Below are 22,081 nucleotides of genomic sequence, written 5' to 3'. Positions count from 1 at the left end.
GTCGTTGAAGCATCGTCAGGTTTGGACAATGTAGTTGCACTCACAAGGCAACAATTAACAGGGACACCTAATTAGCCTTATGGAGCCGCCGCGGTAGCTCAGTGGTTATGGCGCTCGGCTGCTGACCCGAAAGGCGTGCGTTCGATACCGGCCGCGGCGGTTGCATTTCGATGGAGGCGAAATGCTAGAGGCCCGTGCACTGTGCGACGTCAGTGCACGTTAAAGAACCCCAGGTGGTCGAAATTATCCGGAGCCTAACTGAACAACGGCATCCCTTATAGTCTGACTCGATTTAAAACCATAAGTACCTTATAGGCCGACAATGCGATAGCATTCGAAGCTCTTGACGCCTTTACTAGAAGTGACGTCAGTTCCGGTCTGGTGACGTTACTTCCCTCCAGCCAATGACCAAACCTTATGACCAAACATTTTTTTTGCCGATGAGGCTTTTAATAGAGTTCCATTAATATCGGATATATTATAAGAAATTACGAAAAAAAAAAAGAAAGAGAACAAAGCCCCGTAAATAATTTTACTGCTTCACTCTGCTAGGTCACGCATTCCGGATCGCAGTTATGCTCCTGCCACTGCTGCTATTCGCATGCGCAAAATGGCCCGCTTCAGGGGAGAAGATCAAGACACCCCCGAATATCGTATTCTTCCTCGCCGACGACCTGGTGAGTGAAAAAGACATAAGAGGTATTCATTCTGACATCATGGACTCCGGCGTTGGCAGTGCTGAAACGGTCTCTGGTGCGCCCAACGCCACCACGGCCTGTCGGCAAAAAAATGCTCCAGTGTTTACCATATAACGAGAAGCTTGGATACCTAACACCTGGAAGCGCCGCAGACGGCGAAGTGTTACCGGCATCGTTCTGAAATGCTTTGTTTATTTATGCACATAATTCACGACAGAGTTCTGCAGTGATATGTACTGAATGAAGAAGGCTGTGTAGACATGCCTTGTACTCCAATACGTTCATTTCAGAGCGATAGCTGTGCTCTGTACTGTTTTTTTTTAGTGTAAACGGTGCTGGTATCGATGCGTTCGTCGTATATCATAACCAAAAACTGTCACGTTCAGTTGCCAGCCGATGACGATATTTCGTAGATGGTGTGAGCCTTTATGGACATTTTGGGCGGCTAGAGGGTGATATGAAGAATGTTGGATCTGCGGTCATTTATCCAAATGGAGGAGATGCTAGAGCTTGCAAAGATGCGCAGTGTGTGGGTAATTTGGCCCAGGTTGGTTTCAAAGCGCGTTCTCCTGAGGATTGTAGGTTTTGTAGCTAATTGTTCTACTTCTAACACGTGCGAGGACGAAACTATCGTTACCTTTTTATATTTCTCGTTCGTCATTCGGAGCAACACAGGTTATAGTTGCATTGCTTACGAACATTCCACCTTGATAGGTTGCCACTTGGGATAAAAGCGTTTATTTGGGCTAGTTGTTATAGCCAGCGCGTTTTAAAGTTTTCGTTCAGTTCGGCTATTTTATTTTTATTTCAGCACATTGCGCTATCCTCTCAAAAGGTTGAGAGAGGGTGTGGTAGATGGTCCTTGGCGATCACAAAATGAACAAGGGAGGGGAAAACCTCAGGTTGCTTGAGCCAACGTTTCGACAAGGGGACTTGTCTTCGTCTGGGCCCAGACGAAGACAAGTCCCCTTGTCGAAACGTTGGCTCAAGCAACCTGAGGTTTTCCCCTCCCTTGTTCATTTTGTGATATCCTCTCAAAAGGATAGTGCAACGGCAGGGATAGTGCAACTCCTGCCATAGCAGGAGAGGCTATGGCAGGAGTTGGAACGGAATACATATCTCAACCATAATGATCTTTCGCAAGATTGAAGACCAAAAATTTAAAATCGCATGTTCACCACAAAAGGGCAAATATGGTACACAGCTTGAACATGCAGCAAAAGTAGAAACGCAGAATGAGGGCAAGTCAGGTACAGTACCATAGGGGTGGTAAAAAATGTCAAAAGTATATATTTAGTCCAAAGTGCACATTTCTAGCACATACGAGGTGGTGGTAAACGCACACGAAACGTTTTTGATGAGAGAGCACTTCTAGATGCACTCCTCTGGTTTCAGTAGTGTGTGTATGTGTGAGTAAAGCCTCTGAGCGGGTTTGAACCCGAGCACGGCGGCCGCGTTTCGATGGAGGCGTAACGCAAAAGGCGCCCGTGTGCTGTGCGATGTCAGTGCACGTTAAAGATCCCCAGGTGGTCGAAATTATTCCGGAGACCTCCACTACGGCACCTCTTTCTCTCTTTTTTCTTTCACTCCCACCTTCCTCCCTTCCATCACGGTATGGTTGAGGTGGGTGGGGGTGAAAACATTTATTAAGCAACCATATATACGGAGATGTGTTGGGGGTCGTGACCTGAAGAGTAACGCCCTTACAACCACTAGGTGGGATGCCTAGTCAGGCCGCCCATTGGCGTTTGCCGCAGCCCGGGCGCGCTACGTTAAGGCCCTTTGGGTCTCGAGGGTGCACCAGCCGGACAGGGTCGCCTCCCAGTCCTCTAGGGTGTGGTTGGAGATAGCGGATAAAGATGGGCTCTGCTGGCAGGCCCACACCATGTTGTACGTGTCAGACACCTCGCCCAATGCGATCCGCCTAGAAGCGAGGCAGTTACTGCACGATTTCCTTTTCTCAAAAACCAATAATTTGAATTTTTAGCAAGTGTAACTGGCTCACTGTTACGAAGTAAGGATGCCTTGCGGCTGGCAAACGCCTTCGTAACTAGTCGAATTCTCTATTCGACTCCTTATCTCCACCTACGGAAACAAGAGGAGGACGCCCTTGAGGTCATCCTTCGCAAAATTGTTGAACGTGCCCTTGACCTCCCCATCACTACTTCAAACAGCCGCCTTATGGCTCTTGGGGTGGTGAATACTTTCCGGGAGCTCCGGGAGGCGCACCTTACAAACCAGTAGACGCGCTTGTCGCTAACGGAGTCGGGTCGCCGCCTTCTTGCTCGACTCCATATCCAACACACCCCTCCAATGGAAGACAGGTTTCGCATCCCGGAACTGTGGAGACGTGCCCTCCACGTGCGGCCTCTTCCAGCAAACATGTCACATGAAGACCATAATGGTCGGCGCCTGGTACGAGCGGAAGCGCTAGCCCGATATTATGGCAATAAAACAGGTGTATACTACGTGGACGCCTCCGGCCCTCACCACGGGGGATGGTACACGGCCGCGGTAGTTCACAACAGCAACACAGTTAACGGCCTAACTTTCAGAGCCCGCAGTTCAACACAAGCAGAAGAGGTCGCGATTGCTCTCGCGGCCTCACATTCCGATTCAAAATACATAATCACCGACTCGCGAGGGGCCTGTCGGAACGTCGAACAAGGCTGCACTCCCTTCCTAGCCTATCCAATATACCAAAATTGCATACGGGATACGGACCCCGCACACCGTTACCTCATATGGGCCCTTCTCATCAGGGGTTGGCAGGAAACGAGGCAGCAGACGCAGCCGCCCGCGCGCTCTCTCACCGGGCTGTTTTCTCCTCCCCATCCGATCAGGAACCCGATTTTAATCCGGTCTATACATTCAAAGATATTACAACATATTATCAAAATTGTCATCGCCTTTACCCTAGCCCATGTAAAGGCCTGGAGAAGGCGGATGAGCGGCTCCTTCTCCGCCTTCTCACCAATACATTGCTGTGCCCGGCAGCGCTAAAACATTTTGACCCCTCCTTTAGCGGCAGCTGCCCACACTGTAATGCAGTGTCTTCTGACACTTATCACATGGTGTGGGCCTGCCCCTCCAACCCCGCTATTCCCCCCATCCCCAACCCAACCCGGGAGGACTGGGAGGCGACCCTGCTCGGCTGCCACGACTTACAGGCCCAACAAGCCTTAGTCGGGCGCGCCCGGGCGGCGGCAACCGCCACTGGGGTCCCATACTAGGGACCTCCACCTAGTGTTTGTAAGGATCGGTCCCTTACGGGCTGATCCAAACATACCTCCTGCTCATTCGTAATAAATGTTTTCACCACCACCACCACTGTGTCAGTGGACACCTCAATCGCGCTTTGAGCGCCGTGGCGGTAGTGACAGAGATATGGGCTGCTTGCGTTTGCGTTGACAACGTTTCGGCAAAAACGCGGCACATGGGGCAATAGCCCGCCGGCGTTCCCTGGTTTCAGTGGCGTTGGTATTGACGACATTTTAGACTTCGTCCATTTTGAGGGGGAAAAAAATGCGCATAACTGCCTCCCTGGGTCAGTGTACACCTCAGTCGCGCTTTGAGGTAGGTGGCGCTGGTGTCCACCTGCAAAAAAAACGTGCTTTCGCACAATATTTCGTTCTTAGCAATGCTAAATCTTCAGCCATTTTTTAGGTTTTGCAGAAAGTAGTACCTGCGCCCATACAAAATGCAGCACTAGAGCACTATAGACAACCTATGAGGCCAAACAGAAATTCATTAAGAGAGTGGCCCTTTACAAGATCATCGCGTAGCGCATTCCACTCTTACAACATGGGGAAGAAACAGAACATATATATGTGTCACTAAAAAAAAAGGAAAATAAACTTCAAAAGCGAAAATCTTGCTTCATTGTTATAGTTCGAACCCCGGATTTCTGCGAAGACTGTTGGTGAGCCGTATCGACTTACATATTGTATATCAATCTTAACGCCATTCGTTTGACGCTTTCTAATTTAGCTTGAGTTTTCTTCGTAGAGGGGAACATTCAATAACTACGCACTTTAGTACAAAACGCACGAGTGTCGTGCATGCGAGCAGCTTCGTATCCCAGCAAGCAAACCTCAGGGTGCGTCTAGTGTGAAAAGACCAGGCAATGACATGGATGTAATATGTCACATGTATATCCCATTTTTAGTCGCAAATTAGAATTATTCTCCGATATGTCCCCGCAATTTATGTTTATAGTTGGGTTGATGAGTTTATGGGGTTTTAACGTCCCAAAGCGACTCCGGGTATGAGGGACGCCGTATAGTGAAGGGCGCCGGAAATTTCTACCGCCTGAGGTTCTTTAACGTGCACTGACATCGCACAGTACACGGGCCTCCAGAATTTTCCCTCCATCGAAATTCGACCTCCGCTGCCGGGATAAAATCCGCGTCTTTCTTTCGGCTCAGCAGATGAGCACCATAACCACTATGCCACCGCGGCGGCCATAATTTGTTTCCTTCCGCATGCAATACTTTATACAGAAAGACGAGTGGTTCATTTTTGTTCTGGTTAGAGCCATGCAAACAGTCGCTCTAAGGTTGAGCGCCACGTTCTCTATTCAGCACCATTCTGCTATTAGCGAAAGTGCCTTTTCAAGCCCTATTTGGCCATCACTGGTATTAGGTTGTTCAAAGGTTTGACGCGTGCGTGTAGGCGTATAACGACTGCATGCTCGGTGTGCATGAAGTCATGCAGCCGTCGCTTTGCACCACCTTCACTGCAGGGATGGGGTGATGTCAGCTTCCACGGCTCCACTCAGATCCCGACGCCAAACATCGACGCCCTGGCCAACACGGGAGTGGTGCTGAACAACTACTACACCATGCCACTCTGCTCGCCTTCGAGGGGATCCCTCTTGAGCGGCCTCTATTGCATACACATCGGTCGGTGTTCACTCGCTACTAACGCGATAGCGTTGTAGGCCCCCGTTCCTCAGAAAATTCGGTGTTGGCGTTGTCGCCGTCCGCGTTGTGAGCGAAAAATTACAGGCATGGCTCTTGCAGGTGGTCCCCAGAAGACAGCATAGAGCCAGGAGGGGTATGAGGATTCCGAGGAATCTATGAATGTGATAAATTAGACAATCACGTTCAGTATATATGGGAATTAACTCATTACGCGATCGCGTCATAGCCTCATGGACGAGCTTAAGTGTTCCCTCAAATTTTTATCACACACGTGCCGGCTTCGTTGAAGGGCAAATAGCATTTTCTTTGCAGCCTGACGCCAGAATTCGCATGTTCGTACAAACCAGTTATTGCAACTATCAAAACGCTGAATCAGGCGTAATTACCTTCAATTTGTGCGGCCGGGATGGTGACAAAATACCCTGCTGTCTCCGATGTTGGCCACCCGACGCTGCAGATTCTGTTAAGAATCAATAGAAAGAAGAAAGTGATTGGTTTATCAAGTCCTCATTCACGTGCTGTATTTCTTTAAGGATTCTGCATTTAGCTCGTTTATTTTCGCTTCTTTGGCACTGGCTTTGATCGCAACGTTAAAATCACACCGCGCGGAATACTGCGTCGGTAGTTGGTAATTTGCATTCACGACTGGACTGAGCTGGACAACCTCCATGAGCTGATGAAATTGATTTACATAACCAGTGGGTTACAGTGGTTTTTTAACCAGTGGGTTTGTAACCAGTGGGTTACAAAAAGAAGTGTCTTGATGTCCGCGACAAGTAAAATGAGAACAGCTCGTTACTATTCATGCGACAAGTAAAACAGCACTACAATAAAGAAGAAAGTACCGCAATGACTTTACGTATATCAAATGGCGCACAGATGCTTCAGCATGTCACACGTAAGTTAATTCAAGCCTTAGCTGCTCTATATGTAAACTGTTAAGTTGTACCATGTCTATTGAACTTGATTTTAAAGCTTATAACAGTGTTATTTTACCAATGCTCGAATAAACAAACAATTTCCAGGCTCTGTTCGCAGATGCTCACTGATTTTTCATACGGGTTCAGAATAAAGGAGAGTATTATTTTCAGCGGGCATGACAGGATATATTTTTCTCCGTTTGAGTCGTTTCTGCCTTTATACAAGTCGCTGTTACATACACAAGCTGCGTGTTGATTTTCACATTTAAAGTAACCGAAGATCAATTGCATTAAGTCGGACCTTTTTTGTCAGCTACATTCAAATAATGTACTTTCAATTTTCTATGCTCTTTCGGGGACCGAATTGCTTATGCAGTTATCGTCTTTTGTGGATTACTGTTAGTCTTTTGACACATGTTATTGCTCTCATAGAACCACGCTCTTCGTAACGTACTTTGCTGCGTTGCTTTATTTTGCTTCTCCTGCGCATTTATTTTTCATTACGACCCAGGTTTCCAGCATGGTGCTCTTTTGCCAGCCCAACCAGCTGGCTTGCCGCTGGACGTAAAGATCATGCCCGAATACTTCAAAGAGTTGGGTTACGAAACGCACATTCTCGGAAAGGTAATAATACTGTGCCTCTATTAGCAAAAAATAAAATCGCACTACGCCGAAGAACGTCTTGTTTTGCTGGGGAAGAAATTGCCCTATTGACAATGCTGTGTAGGTGTACTCCACAAGGTCAGCCATAGTCACTGGCGATAAACGTGGTTTTGTGGAATTTGTTCACACACGTCCTTAGCGCATGCGTTAGCACTGCCTGTCTGTTAGAAAAATAATTTGTCCATCACTTAAAGAATTTGACAAAAGTTCTGTCGTGCTCCTAAACCTGTCATTCTTCCCACTGCAGTGGCACGCGGGTTACTTCAGCGAGGATTATATGCCCACCAAACGAGGCTTTGATAGCTTCTACGGCTTGCACACAGGCCCAGAGGACTACTACTCTCACATTCTGAAATGGGTAAGGAGCTTCTCGCACTCAAAACAGAGTACAATATGGTGAATACGCATATGCAGGCTTTTTGCCCTGGAAAGCTCCTGGCCGTCTCTCACAGCATTTTCACAAATTCAGTGCCGAATTAACCTCCCTGCCTCTCCTTCCTGTGCTCTCTTTCTTTTTTTTTATGCGAAGCATACTAGCCGCACAACCGAGCTCTTCCTTGCTGCGCCGCGCGCGGCCGCGTAGCTACCACTTGACCTACATCGGCGCACCACGTGATATGACGTCACAACAGCTGTGAAAACTGGGGCTCAACTCGTGCGCTCGCTTGCGGACGTGCAGCCTCCGCCGGCGGTATGCTTCACATCCTAGGCTTAACCATAAGCTAAGCCAGGCCATTTTTTGCTTGGAGTTGTGTTGTGTACTGTTTTGCGTTGTCTTTTTTTTTATGCCATAACATGAGATGCCTGATCGGAAGAAACAAATGTTTCGTCAAAAGCTAAATTTTGCTAGAGGTAAGTGACGTCACCAGACCGGAGCATTCCCACTGGCTGGAGCGAAGTGGCGTCACTTCGGTTAAAGGCATCAACAGCTTGCAATGCTATGACACTGGCAACACATTATGTAATTAGGTGTCCAAGTTAGTTATTCCCCTCTTTTTATTCATTCTTTGTCTTCTGTGCAACCAGTGGCAGTCATGGGGATATCATGGGGATGGCATGCCAGCATGTGTCATGCCATTTCCTTTCTCTTTCTTCGTTTCCCGTCCCTGTTTTGCTGCCAGCAGGCAAAGCTCATACGGTGACCATGCTTCATGCAGGACGGCCACGCTGGACTCGATTTCTGGCAGAACACCGAACCTCTGACGACTGAAAACGGCACATATTCGACCACACTATTCACCGAACGAGCGAAATCCATCATAGACAACAGAGATAAGTCGAAGGTTCGAGTGCGTTCTTCGCTTCACAATGCACTGGTAGTGTGTTTCCTCAATCGACAATGCGTGGCCAACGGAGGCGGTGTCTATACTATTAATCACCTTGTTATAATCAGCCTTGTGCTCTTTAAGAGCGCAACCTATACTCCTCCCGTACAAAGCTGAAGGTCATGTGGCTATGAAATTTGACCTTCAAACCAGGAGGAGCGAATGCTTGGCTCTGACGTTATGCACGTCACTCGCCACGCCTCGCCACAGCTGTGCGCGTTGGCCTCCCCTCGCAACTATCAAATCACGTGACTCGCGGCGCCTCGCCAAAGTTGCGTATGCGGAGCCGACGGCACTCTCGCAACTGCCGTTCGCTATACCGTCCGCTATACAGAGTTTTTCACGTAAGACTTCAGACAATTAAAAAAAAAGCTTTTTCAGTTAGACGAGCGCTTTTTTGGCACAGCATCGTCAGCGCAGTAGTATATCAGACTACAGCTAAGAAGTGCTAACTAGCAGGCTGGTTAACTAATATTGAATAGTTAACTATTCAACCATTACTGTTAGGCTCCTTAATTATTAAGAGGCGTGTAGCCCACAGTAACTAATACCCGCATCAGTTTTTAGCATTTCGAAAATACGGATACACTCGGCGCTTTGGCCCGCAACAAATTTTGGCTATTTCGACGAGTCAAGTGCACTGGAGAGGTTTCTTTGCCTGCAAGCTTCTCGAAAGCGCATCTATTTTAACGCGATGTAGCCAAAATCTGTGGGTCTCCCAAACCCCACCAGTCACTTCGTACAAAGGCATCAACAGCTTCGAATTCTATCACCTCGCGAACACATAACGCAATTAGGCATGTGTGTTTTTAGCTATATTTTTGTTGCGAGTGACTTTTTATGTATTGCTGCGCTGCGCTTGTGTATCACATATTTGTAATTGTACTTTTTATTTGCTTGAAAAAGAGCCTTGTTGAGATTTCGATATATCCAGTGTCTGTAACATTTTGTTTACGCCCAATACATATATAACTACCAATTGTGCTTTCCATTTTTCTGTATACTCCTCCTCCCTAAAGCAATGCCCGTTTGGGCCCTGCAGTTACTGTAAATAACTAAACAAAAGAATACAGTTACTACCACTCTGCGTCACTTATAAAGCGCCACAACAGCAGACGACCGTCATGACCCTGTCGTGTGCGTGCTGCTGACGAGCACGCTGAGACCTGCTGGACCTGACGCTGTAGTCCGGTAAAACGAAAGACCAATAATACTGCGATGGAAGAGCACTCTGTCAATATTGCCGACAACAAAACTTCAAGATTTCTTCCCTGTTCAAGAAGAGATGTGGCAGTGGTGGCAGTATAGTATCTTTTCCCTATGTCTCCACGCAAACACAGCGGATGGCACATTGCCCTCAAGTGACTAGTTTTTGCCTTTAACGAACAACGCCGCCGTAGTGCTTGTGCTTGCCTTCACAGAGAAAAGCCGAGTTCGCTATAAAAGCATGATGTACCGCACGGAACGAAAGTTTGCATGCTATATTATATATTCGAGAGTCCACTGAATGACATGGCTACACAAGATGTGGGGCTCTAAGCGCTGCTGAGACTCAGATAGCGTGGTTGGGCCGAAGAAGGGACGAGGAAGATGGGAGACGTGGTTACAAGGAAGACACTGAAAACTTTATACGACTATTTTCATTATGTGCAAGTAAAGAGCAGCTGAGAGTGTCTCTCATCAAAACGAAACGTCTTAGCAGAAGACAGTCTCGGCGAGAGGGAGCTTCTCGGCCGTACTCGATGCCGAGTTTTATAGGGTTTTCCTTCCCAGAAATCCCTAGACGGAGGTCGGGCTTGTCGACGGAGGCGTGTCCTGAAAAGTTCACTTTGGCACTCATCACGCACTCTCACGTTAGGAAACACACCTCCATCACGTGTTGAGCTAGAGGGTGAGGAGGATGCCATCTCTGTCGCGCAGACACACGATGGCCCGCGAGTGGCGTTGCCACGGTCTGCAGGTGGTCGCACTTGTTCCTCATCAGTGAAATGTCAAGGCAACGTGCAAGGGCACGCGGGGTAGGGAAACCGCTCGTAGGGAACTTCTCCTTTGACGACGGATGCCGCGGTCAAACCTGGTGACTGGACCCAGCCGACCTCCGAGTCCTCTCTGGCCTTGGCAACTATCTTCGTCATGTAGATGAGGGTGCACTGGCAGAGCTGCTCTGGCTACTTTCAGGGGAGGCTTGCTGTCGCCGCTGCCGTGGCTACGCCGGACGAGAGTCTGCGTTTTTAATCCACTTAGACTGGGGAACAGCCCGATCATAACAGCGCTATTTCGAAAGCTGATAACCACTTAACTGAGCTCAGCCTTCGACACTCCCATAATTGGCGAACAGTTCTGGATAGTACAAAAAACAACGTCTATAACGCCTGTCATAACTTTTTGGACAGTCATTCAAAAGCTGAGCTGTCTCAAGTAATCTTAAAACACTCAGTGGAGTTCTTAGTATACAAATAAACCCTTTGCACCTTTATAGCCTTGCTAAGCTCCAAAGTCGCTTTCGTTGCTTAATTTTTAGAACCCCTTGTTCGGAATTGAGCGATTCTAAAACTTCTTTTTTTTTTTCATTTAAAACCTTAAGATTACAGCACTCGTTCGCAAAGACGCACGAAGCATCTTTTGGCGAACCACCTTTGACATTTCGAGCAAGAAAAAAAAAATCAAGAACATCCATGCTCTCAAAATGTCAAGCAGGGATTACAGTACTCTGAAGCTGAGTTTAATAAACTGAAGCTGGGGCGGAAACTGAACTTAACCGACGAGAATACATTAAGGGCTTTTCATAAGCGCTCACTCTGGCCATCTATACTGCGACCCGCACGGTGCGACGCCCGCACCAGAAACAATATTACAAACAACTGCATTGCTACTCCAGCCTTCTTTATTACGAGCGCTTAACTTGTGGCGAAATTTCATGTGCAGCCGCTGTTCCTCTACCTGGCATATCAGGCAACACACGGTGGTGTTGATCCCAACCAGCTACAAGCTCCAGAGGAGAACGTGGCCAAATTTCCGTACATTGGCGACGTAAATCGGACACTTTACGCAGGTATGGAAGTACTGCAGTCTCTGCGTGAAGCTGTGTGAAAGCGGCGCCTACAAAACGGGATTGTAGTACTTAGTACCAGTAGCGAAAACTGCGTAACTCAAGGGATATATTTTAAATTTGTAATTTTAAGGATACTAGATAGTCCCGAGAGATTCTGCGCGAACGTGGTGATTATTATTGCCGACTTTTCCTCCCCGTTGAAAAACCTTACCTATAAAATGCTCCCTAGAGGAGGAGGAGGAGGAGGAGAGACTTTAATGAATAAAGGAGAGGTCTGAGCTCACACAATTTCCGATGGCCATAGAAAATCTATGGGATACACCGAACATTCTCAATTTCCGCGCTATTTTGAGTGCTGAGTGCCACTCAGCACGTATTGGCAGCCGTGGAAAATAGAAGCGTTTGTATAGGTTTCCTCGGCTTGTGAGATGCAGCGTGCCACAACGTGTGCAGGAATGGTGGACACCCTGGACCAGTCTGTCGCCGCTGTGGTGGAGGCGCTGGAAGCGGCGTCCATGCTGGAGAACACGATCATCGTGTTCAGCAGCGACAACGGCGCGATCCAGAGTGGGCCATTCTCCAACCGCGGCACCAACTGGCCATTGCGAGGCACAAAGGGTACCCTGTGGGAAGGTGGCATACGCTCAGCGGCATTCCTCTGGACGGCTCGGATTCTACCCCACCGAAGAGTGTCCCAGCAGCTTATGCACATCACCGACTGGCTCCCGACCCTTTACTCGGCCGCTGGCACGTATGCGCTTTCAGCGCATTTTATAACGCGCGCTCTCGTACGCGGCTCTTTCAAACCCTGAAATGGGAGCCGCATAAGGTACTTTTTTAAGAAAGAACATTAGCAACGGCACCGTGATCTTCTACAAAGACAAAAAATTTTGTTTAGATCACGAATTCGTATTCTAAAATCTGCTAGACAAAGCATGATTTCGCCGATCGATAATTTTCATGCTCTCTGAATTTAAATGTCGCAATAATGAGAAAAACAGGTGTCAATGGCAAGGAGTAACTGAAAAAAGAAAGTGTATGCAAAAAAAAAATAATGCGATAACGTTAGGAGCTGTTTGACGATTGTACTGGAAACGACGTCACTTCCGGTCTGGTGACGTCAGTTCTGTCCAGCCAACGGGAATTATACGGTCTAGTGGCGTCCTTCAGCCTATGGCCAACTTCGACACATTTTTATCCCGATGAGGATTTAGAGCAATTCCTTCAAAACTTTAAAAACGGCGAATTCACCCCGATTGACCTAATCCGGCTACTTCACGGACAGAGAGGGCAGGCACCCTGACACTGTGCCGAAGGACAAAGCCAAAAGGAAAAGCAGACTTCCTGCGAAAGGAACGTGATACTTCGGTCCATGGCTTTAGACAATTCTTCGCTCGTTTTACGGTTCCCCATACACCGGTCTACGCATGGTACAATACAAAGCCGGCCATCCAAGCTGAAAATACTTTAATTTCCGGCACTGCACATTGTCCACGTTTTTACGAACGTTTTTGAAGGTCCTTTAGGGTAAAGCATACAGGCAAACACTTGACGTGACTGACCACATGATTTGCGTCGTACTGTCGGCACCTGCGGATATCTCGACATATCTTGACAAGTTGTCGCACGCAGTACGCGATGACCAAACTGTTTCCTGTGGCATATCGATTCGTTTTCGCGCGCAGGAGGAGATGCGAGGCGCCTGGGGGCAGTGGACGGCGTCGACATGTGGAAGGCGCTCAACGTGGGCAAGCCTTCGCCCCGTACTGAGATCCTGCTCAACATCGACCCAGTGGATGGCACAGCGGCACTACGCTACCAGAACTTCAAACTGGTCGTGGGAATGTTCGCGCAGTCTCCCCAGCGCTTCGAGACACCGGGAAACGACCGCCCCTGTGACGACCTGAACCACTTGCTTAAGCAGTCACGTGCAGCAGCTGTTCTTCGGCGCCTTTACGGAAAGCAGCCTATGTTCAAACAACTTGACCGTTGGAGGCGAGCAGCAACATTGACCTGTGCTAATGCGTCCAACAGCAGCTTTGAGTTTAATGTGACCTACCACCTCTTTGACATAGCTCAGGATCCATGCGAGCAGCATAATCTCGCCAACGAAAAGCCTCGTGTAAGTATGCTCGCATTTTGAAGGGATATGCTTGAGAGCAGGTGGGATTTTGAAGCGATATATATGCCATTTCAACGTAAAAGTCGACAGAGTTCCGAAGCGGCAACAAAATATGCCGAAAGCATTCTCTCAAATACCGTAGTCTTATTCTAAGAAAGGAGTTACATCGGGAAGACATGCAAGCACAAAGCGGCGCAAGCGAGACAACAAAACAACTGAAAATTCTTGACTTCCCAAGCAAGGCTTGTCATACTACACCAAAAGACCAATCAGCTTCACAGAGCCTACCACTGCTGTATTGTGCAAAGGGCGGACGGATGCTTGAGTAATCTATCCGGACAGAGTATCTGCAGGCAGCTGTTATTGACTAGGAAAATGGTTCTGAAAATGTAGAAGGCCAGTTAAGCGCAGGAAAGCTTGAATCAATGGGTTCATTGTGGACAGGATTCCGGCCTTGTATAAAGCGTTACGAGTATCCAGCGCTGTTGGAGGTCAAGTAGTGTGTGCCAACAAATAAGGGTTGCAACTAGCTGAGCATCCCGCACGTGCGAATTGCGGTTCGTGAGTTTTTTCAAACCAGTAACTTCTCATAAGTGACACTCAAGCGTGAATCAGCAGAAGTACCAGTCTTACTGGTACACTGTCTGTCTACCGCGACTTGAAACAACTTTGTGGTGTTGCCTGTGGCTGGACGTTGTTTTCATAGACATACACGCCTTTGTCATCGGTATGGCTCAACTTTGCCTTATCAAGCTGCAGATGTCAAGAGAGGATAGAGCGTGTACTCTGCGCATGTCTTGCATTGTGTGCCTGTAGACAATTGCCATGCCGTGCACTGGGCTACATCGCACCTCGCTCACTGATGACGTTTCTCGGACGATGGCAAAGGCGACTGCCGGCTCCGAAAGCCTGCCATGCACTGTTTCGTTTCTTGAGGTCATCTTGCGTGCGCGATAGGCTTTGGCTTGGAAGTACGCATTTTTTTCCTTGCACTGCAATCTTCATTTTTAAACCAACTCCTTTTTTTTCACCATTTCATTTCCCCGGTCTCTTTACCCCAGTTCAGTGTCGCAAACAGGTATACCTTCCCCTGGTTAACCTGCCACCTTCCCATCTTCACACTCACCCTTTTTCGCTATCCCCTGGCCGTCATGCAGGTATACTCAATACGTATAACTCCTTGGCTTTGCCAGTTAATACTACCACCGGCCGCGAAGCCTCAGTTTTTATCCCATTCGTCTACGAGGGAAGAGATCACGGCGGCGCCGGCCGCGTTTCGCTGGAGACGAAACACAAGAGACGGCCATGTGTTGTGTGCGCGATGTCAATGCCACGTAAACAAACCCAGGTGATCGAAATTAATCCAAAGCCTTTCAATAGGGCTTTTCTTCCTTCTTTCCATCTTTCGTCCCTCCTGCCATGCTGCGGTTGAGTTTCCGACCGATATAGTGAGACAGTTAGTACCCTTCTGTTTCCTTCAAAAATCAGCGTAAGGTATCCCTTTCTCAGCCATTAAAGGAGTCTTCGCATTGTGTGGAGGACTTTCACCAAACGTTGTCCACTGCACTGAGCACCGCTCCAACCCACGAGTGCCGTGGAGAATTCTCGCTTTGTTAACAAGCGCCGACGAAGAAGCTGCTGCGCACTGCAATTAGACAACACCAATCATTCTGCGCGAGTGTCCCTTCGCGTCTGTTTTTATTGACAGTCGTTTATCGCAGCACCTGTAACCACGCATCTTTCACATGCGCAACTTCTGTGCAGGACTTCGCGTATTATTTCGGTTCCAGGTGCCGGGAGTATAGATGATCTGGCATAATTTCTTCCGACGGCCTTCTGTAATGCTGCCATGAAATCTTGCACAGTTTTCGGAGTGGTGACCCCGAGTCGGCAGCCAGAACTTGTGCTATCATGAGCGCATGTTTATGCTAGTCCAAATAATAAATCACTTTCAGCACCGACTCACAGTCCCCGTGAACTTTCTTGAACACGGTTTTCGTATGAGGCAAATCCACTTATTAAACGGGAATGCTTTATCTCTACAAGGAGCCCAACTGTCTATATTTAAAGAGCAAGTGCTATGCTCGCTGTAAGCCTATCTGCTATTTTAACAACTTCCCCCTTCTTGAGGATATCAGGCCTAAGCTACGCTGAACAGTTATAATCTCAAACCATGACTTCACCATGCGAATTGTGGCGCCATCTAAGAGAAATTGGCCAGACTAAAGAAACTGACCTTCATGTTTGTATTTATTAGAGAAAGAAAGTAAGTGCGGGGATAAAAAGTCGTAGCTCCGAGAAAGCGCACGTATGCGTTTCACTCCTACGTCTTCTTTGTCTCCTGTCTATCGAAAGTTTTTTTTTTTTTTTGTGGATGTTTTCCTGTAATAGACTGAATAAAAGTCAGATTCTGTACACTACGAGAAAACTCGAGGGACTTCCTGGCAGCCTTAATTAATTGTACTTTCTGCCACTTTCGCAACTTAACCCTAACGGTCGATTGCACGTTCTCTTTGTACATTCGCCCATACATTGGAATACACGCATATAGCACGCCAACACAAAAGCGGGGTCTTCTAAATGTGCCAGAGTCAACCCTTGCCTGTCTTTTCACTTTTTGGCACAGTGTGAAATAGCAACCAATGCCCTGCGAAACTGCTGCACTCGTGAGACGTTTCATCTGTGACCTAACAGCAATACTGGAAACTAGTTTACATGTATTATATGTATATTATCAATAATTTTTACTGACAGTACCTCCAGTCGAGTGCAATAAAGAAGAAGAAGAAGAAGTTTCTTTATTTTGCTTGAGCAAAAAAGGTGACGGAAGAGAAAGCTGCTTAGTTGCAGCTTGACAAAGCTCCCGCCACCCAGACAGCAAGCACTTGCACAGCACATAGTTTTACAAAAATTGATGAAACAGTCCTCTGAAAAGAGCAGTCAATTGTCAATTGTCACGTGCAGAAACAATGAAAAAAATAGACACTTGAAACAAGATTAAAAAAAAAAAGAAATCTGCGGTTCAGGTTAAACAAGAATTTTAAAAATTCCCTTGTGCGACATTTGCAGAATGTCTATTTGTTTTTCATCCAGTTCATTGAGCGCATGCGGTATGGCGTGTTTTAGTCGTTGTTTTCCGTACATTGTACGGGAAAATGGAATGAGCCATGGTGACTGATAGCGAAATGAATAGGTATTTGTTGTTTTTTGTAGTCTAGCTAAGGTCAGAAATGTCTCAGATTTTCCTTGTATTGCATTCTTGTACTTACTTAACAGGTTATAAGAGTACATATCTTCCACTTTTAGAATGCAATGTTTGAGAAAAGGGGGTCCTGTATGTTCTAAAAATGATGTGCTTAGAAACACCTTAACGTCGTCTGGATGTTGTGGGTTCCTAAGTGGACGGCGCGCGGCCGCCCAAAGCGGGGTCCCGAATTCCCGCCAAAAGGCCCCAATGGCAAAGGCCCTTGGGGAGCCGGGGCGGAGCTGTGGCTAAATGACAGTGATTAGTCACCCAGCCGCCTCTCCACCGCCTGAGGCGGGAGCAAGGGAAAGAGGAGAAACAACGCGGGCGGCCGGCACAGCCACGCAAAGGCGACGGCGCAAAGCCAGGATTCCCACATCCCCCTCTCCTTAAATGCCCTCCTACCCATCGGCAAAGCACGCGGCCAAAATAAAGAAATCAATACACAAAAAAAATAAGCTACACTTCAGTTCCAAAATAAAGAAATGAATACACAAAACAAAACTAGCTACCCTTCAGTTCCAGCCAGAACAACGTAAGAAAACAAAGGGAAAACAAGGCAAACACTGGCATACGCTTCAGTAAATCAAAACAGCTTGCAGATTATATACACGGTACACAAGAAGATGTGAATAAACTGTACAGCTATGTGACAGGTGGATGTCAGCCTCAAAGTTCGATGGCGCGGCCCAATGGGCCGGTCGGCGACTCACCGCTCGCAGACTTCAAGTTGAACGCGTTGGGAGGGCCGACGACTGATGGCGGTCTTCTTTCCGTTGATGTAGGGTGCGTTGATGACGACGGGGCCGCGGCAGAGCACTGACCTCGCGCCCTTGGACACGACATCACGTTCGGGCACAAGAGAGTTAGTGCACCCCCTTCACGCCGGCTTAAACGGGCGCAGATGTTCGGCGGCGTCCTGGTGTGTAACCTTGGCCACTGCGAGGGGCCCTTCTCATCCTCGCGCTCACGCAGAAGCACAGCGGCACAACTCACAGGCGTCGCCTTGGCTCATGGTTACGCGCGCACACAGCCACAGCCACAAACACGCATACACCGGCACGTGCGCGGACGCTGGTCGGCGACAACGACCCCCCCATCAGAAGCGTCCAGAGGCGCCGCGGCGAGGGTCAAAGGGTGCACTTTCCGCCCCCCCATCGCCCCAAACGCCCCGCCAACTTCCCCTTCATACGGGCCGCACAAAACTCGCACCGCGACACACGGCTCCTTAACGAGCCCACCACCCACAGTCGGGCCGGAAATGAGAAAAGGCTCGCTGTACAAACGACACCTAATCCAATCTATTCCTTCTAGAAGATAAGAGCAAGCACCAGCGGGCTGAAGTTTGCCTATGTACATTTGGGTACGTTAGAACAAAAACAGACGAGCAAGCGGGGAAACGAAAGTGGCTAGACACTGACTAAAAGCAAACAAATAAATAAACTGATAAACACACAAGGCTGGAACTGATCATGCTGCCAAAACAACAACAAAAAAAAAAATAACACACCGTGCTTCGCCTGGGTAGGGCCTGACGAGAAAGCTCGCCAGCTAGCTGAGGCTGCGTGCCTTCGGTTGCGGAAAAGTCCGCCGTCCGGCATCAATCACACCGGTGACCGTCGCCTCAGATTGTACCGGTGCTCCGTACGCTTGCGTTCCGCAGCACCAGTTGTGCCTTTGCGCTTGCCTTTGATACCAATGGGTACCGGCGCAAGCTCGTCAGACCGTGACGCGTAGGCCTTCAGGTCTATGAACCCCTGCTTGCTCCAGGGGAAAGGCCCCATCAAATCGCAGGTGGCCATCTGCCACGGACGCACACTGTCAATCGGTTTCATCATTCCAGGCGGCTTGCCGCCCCGTGACTTCACCGCTTGACAGACATGGGAGGAACGGCAATAGCGGAAAATGTCACGCTTCATGCCGGGCCACGTCACCGAATGGCTCAGTTTTGCAAAAACTTTGGAGCCACTCAAATGACCGGCCAGTGGTTCGTCATGAGAGAATCGCAAAAGTGCGCCTCTTAGACTTTTGGGGATAACCACCTAGAACGGGTCGATGGACTCGTCATCGGTGGCTATGTACTTCAGCACGAGCCCGTCATGGTCCAGCAAATATGACTCCCCGGGGTTCGCCGCGACACACGCTGGCTTCTGCCCCCCTGCGCCCGCTACAATACAAGTAGCGTCACGGCGCTCCGTCTCCCTGAGACCGTCGCTCACCTCGCGACAAAAGGGGTCATTTTGCTGGGCTTTCAGTAGCTCTTACGGCTGAAAACGATTCCAGTCATCCCAGAGGGGAGCATGGTCTCGTCCCCACTCAGGTTTGCAGCCAAAATTTCCGTTCGCGTCGGCACCTCCGAGGCGCTCACGAAGAGCTTTGCCTCTCGTCCGCTTTGCGAAGCGCTGCTCGCCTGGTTAGCGGAATGGGTTAACCCGTTTGCGGGTTCCCCCTCCTTGCCGCCCGGCGGCTCGTCCGCTGTTTCGCCCCCTCCGCCTACAGGCGTCAAGGCGCCGCTGGCGAGTGGGGCACGGGATAGCGCGTCAGCTACCACGTTTGTGCTCCCCTTTCGACACTGCACGGAAAAGTCGTAATGCTGTATCAGGAGAGCCCAGCGCGCCAGCCGACCCGCAGGCTCGCGGAGCCGCATCAGCCAACTGAGCGCACTGCACCCCTGCCTCAGTGGAGGCTTGGGCGGGCTGCACGAACGAGGGAGGCAAGGCTCCTAGTTCGATGAGCGGCGCGGTTTCCGCAGGGAACCGGGCCAGCGCCTCGCCGTTCCCAGAGCAGAAATGACTGCTCGCGGGGCACGGCTGCTGCTGTTCGAAACTGCCGGTTGCGGCAGCGTGACACGAACTGCTTTCGCACTGGGCGGAAAGCTTGCACAGCGGAGGCATGTGACCAGCGGATGCACCGCAGGGTGCTCCCGATACAGCTCCAATGGGAGCCGCGTGGTCGACATTTTGGGTTGTGCCGCCGTAAACCCCAATGGGGGCCGTGGCCAACCACGGTGTCTAGCTATTCGAAGGAACAGCAGCCAGCGGATCAAACGACGCTACAACTCCGTAGAGAGCCGACATGTAGCTGCCGAGTGCCCCGCTGGGGGTGTTAGACACGGTGCGCAAGCGTGATCGTCAAGGCGACCTGCTCGGCTAATGTGCCATCAAAGGCGTAAGCGCCAATGACTTAGCACGTTGGGCGCCAGTTGTGGGTTCCTAAGTGGACACAGGCCACCACCCACCGCGGGTTCGAGCTTCGCGCGAGCCAAGGGCCCCGATCAGCCGTCACCGCACACACACTGGGACACCGGTGCAGCGCACTCAACCTCCGCTGGGAGGAGAGCGACTCGCCGCAAAGAAATAAGCCTCCAAGTTCACAAAGGAGACGTTTATTCACATCATCCTCCAGCTGATACACACACACTCAATAGTCACCCCGTCCCGGGGGCGCGCGAGGAGCAAGGCTCCGCTGCGCGCACGAAGCGACTCGAGTAATGCGCACCGCTAGCACGCCGCTGCAGGAGAATGTCCCCGCGGCAGTGCTGTGATCTCTCTCTCGTGTCGACCGTTGGGCCGGTTGCGAGAGAGAGTGGGCATTCAACGCAAGGTACGCCTGTCAGAGGTCGCTGGACCCCGCTGGACAGGCTCGAGCCGCTGCAGGTCAGAGGACACGTGCGGGCGAGCTCGATTAAGCACTGGTCCGAACGGCAAGGCCGGCACGGACAAACAGTAACGTACGCACCTTACGCTGTCTCGGAGGGATCTCCCTCTCTGGGCCCCGCTCGGACGGTCGCGCGGCGCGCGGCCGCCCAAAGCGGGGTCCCGAATTCCCGCCAAAAGGCGCCAATGGCAAAGGCCCTTGGGGAGCCGGGGCGGAGCTGTGGCTAAATGACAGTGATTAGTCACCCAGCCGCCTCTCCACCGCCTGAGGCGGGAGCAAGGGAAAGAGGAGAAACAACGCGGGCGGCCGGCACAGCCACGCAAAGGCGACGGCGCAAAGCCAGGATTCCCACAATGTCTAGAGCTATTGTTTTTTTTTTCTGCAATCGCTGCATAAGTCCGCAAATTCCAGTGATTATGCTAAGGGCAATCGAAAAAAAAAGTATATGATTATAAATAACGACGTTCTTCGACCTTTATTTTTGCGTTCCAGCTCCTATCAATGCTGCTACAGAAGCTTGCCGTCTACAATGAGACTGCTGTGCCACCTGTGAACGACACAATAGATCCCAGGGGTTACCCTGAAAATAACGGCGGCATCTGGGCGTCATGGTTATAACTTCAGCATTCAAGGAATAGATCCCTCGTTTCCAGCAGCCTCCAGCAAGGCAAGAAGGACATATTGTTACTAACAAGATGGAGAGCAGCCATAGACGTATTGGGGGGACCTCAGAGCGGCCGCGTTTAATCGAAAAAAAATATGAGGTCCACTTAAGTCTCCTTGTAATAATGATAGCTGTTATAATGTAGAGCACTGCGTCACTTGAGGCCGCCGTTACAATCATCCATATTTATTAATCCAACCGACGAGAATGAGGTACAAAATGTGTTCACGCAGATTAAAAACACAAAGTGCGAGGACATCTGTGGCTTAAAAATGCAACCATTCAGATTTGTTCTTGACCTCATCACGCCATGTATAACCAAGATTTATAACCTTGTTCTAAGCAAGGGCGTGTTCCAACAATGTATGAAGCATGCTAAGGTAATTGTGTCGCATAAAAATGGAGAAAAAATAACCTAGGCAACTACAGACCAATTTCAACATTACCGTTGTTTTCAAAGGCACTCGAAAAAATAATTTTACTCAGAATGTCGACATTTTTTGATTAGCCCTCGCTGATCACAGTTTCACAACTCGGTTTTAGGCCAGGTCTGTCCACAGAAACCGCCTTACTCTGTCAAAAAGAATTAATGTTGCAAAATATAGAAGCCAAAAAATTAACACTGGGGCTTTTCGTTGATTTTTCGAAGGCATTTGACAGGCTAAACAATAATACACTTCGAGAAAATCTCTTCTTTTACGGTGTTCGTGGCGTTTCAGCCGAATTAATAAATAGCTATTTGATGGATCGATTGCAGTCTGTCTATATAAATCAAGAACTATTGAGCTCGGAGATTATTAAATGTGGTGTG

At 49.2% G+C, this 22,081-nt stretch overlaps 1 protein-coding gene across 1 annotated transcript; it reads left to right on the top strand.

Annotated features, from left to right (window-relative positions):
• The first annotated feature begins 569 nt into the window (after window positions 1–569).
• On the top strand, window positions 570–21,473 carry LOC149341967 (arylsulfatase B-like). Its single transcript, XM_089542052.1, has 9 exons — window positions 570–677; window positions 5,443–5,602; window positions 7,055–7,167; window positions 7,454–7,564; window positions 8,364–8,489; window positions 11,457–11,583; window positions 12,037–12,330; window positions 13,269–13,705; window positions 21,099–21,473. The coding sequence occupies exons 1-9, from the start codon at window positions 576–578 to the stop codon at window positions 21,222–21,224; spliced, it is 1,596 nt and encodes a 531-aa protein (XP_089398178.1). The 5' UTR covers window positions 570–575; the 3' UTR covers window positions 21,225–21,473.
• Window positions 21,474–22,081: the final 608 nt, after the last annotated feature.

This window comes from Amblyomma mixtum, chromosome 5 (genome assembly GCF_055824585.1).
Source record: "Amblyomma mixtum isolate Tamu chromosome 5, ASM5582458v1, whole genome shotgun sequence".
In the NCBI taxonomy this organism is placed as follows: domain Eukaryota; kingdom Metazoa; phylum Arthropoda; class Arachnida; order Ixodida; family Ixodidae; genus Amblyomma; species Amblyomma mixtum.
Note: the sequence above shows the minus strand (reverse complement) of the source record. Positions and strands in the feature narration are given on the sequence as shown.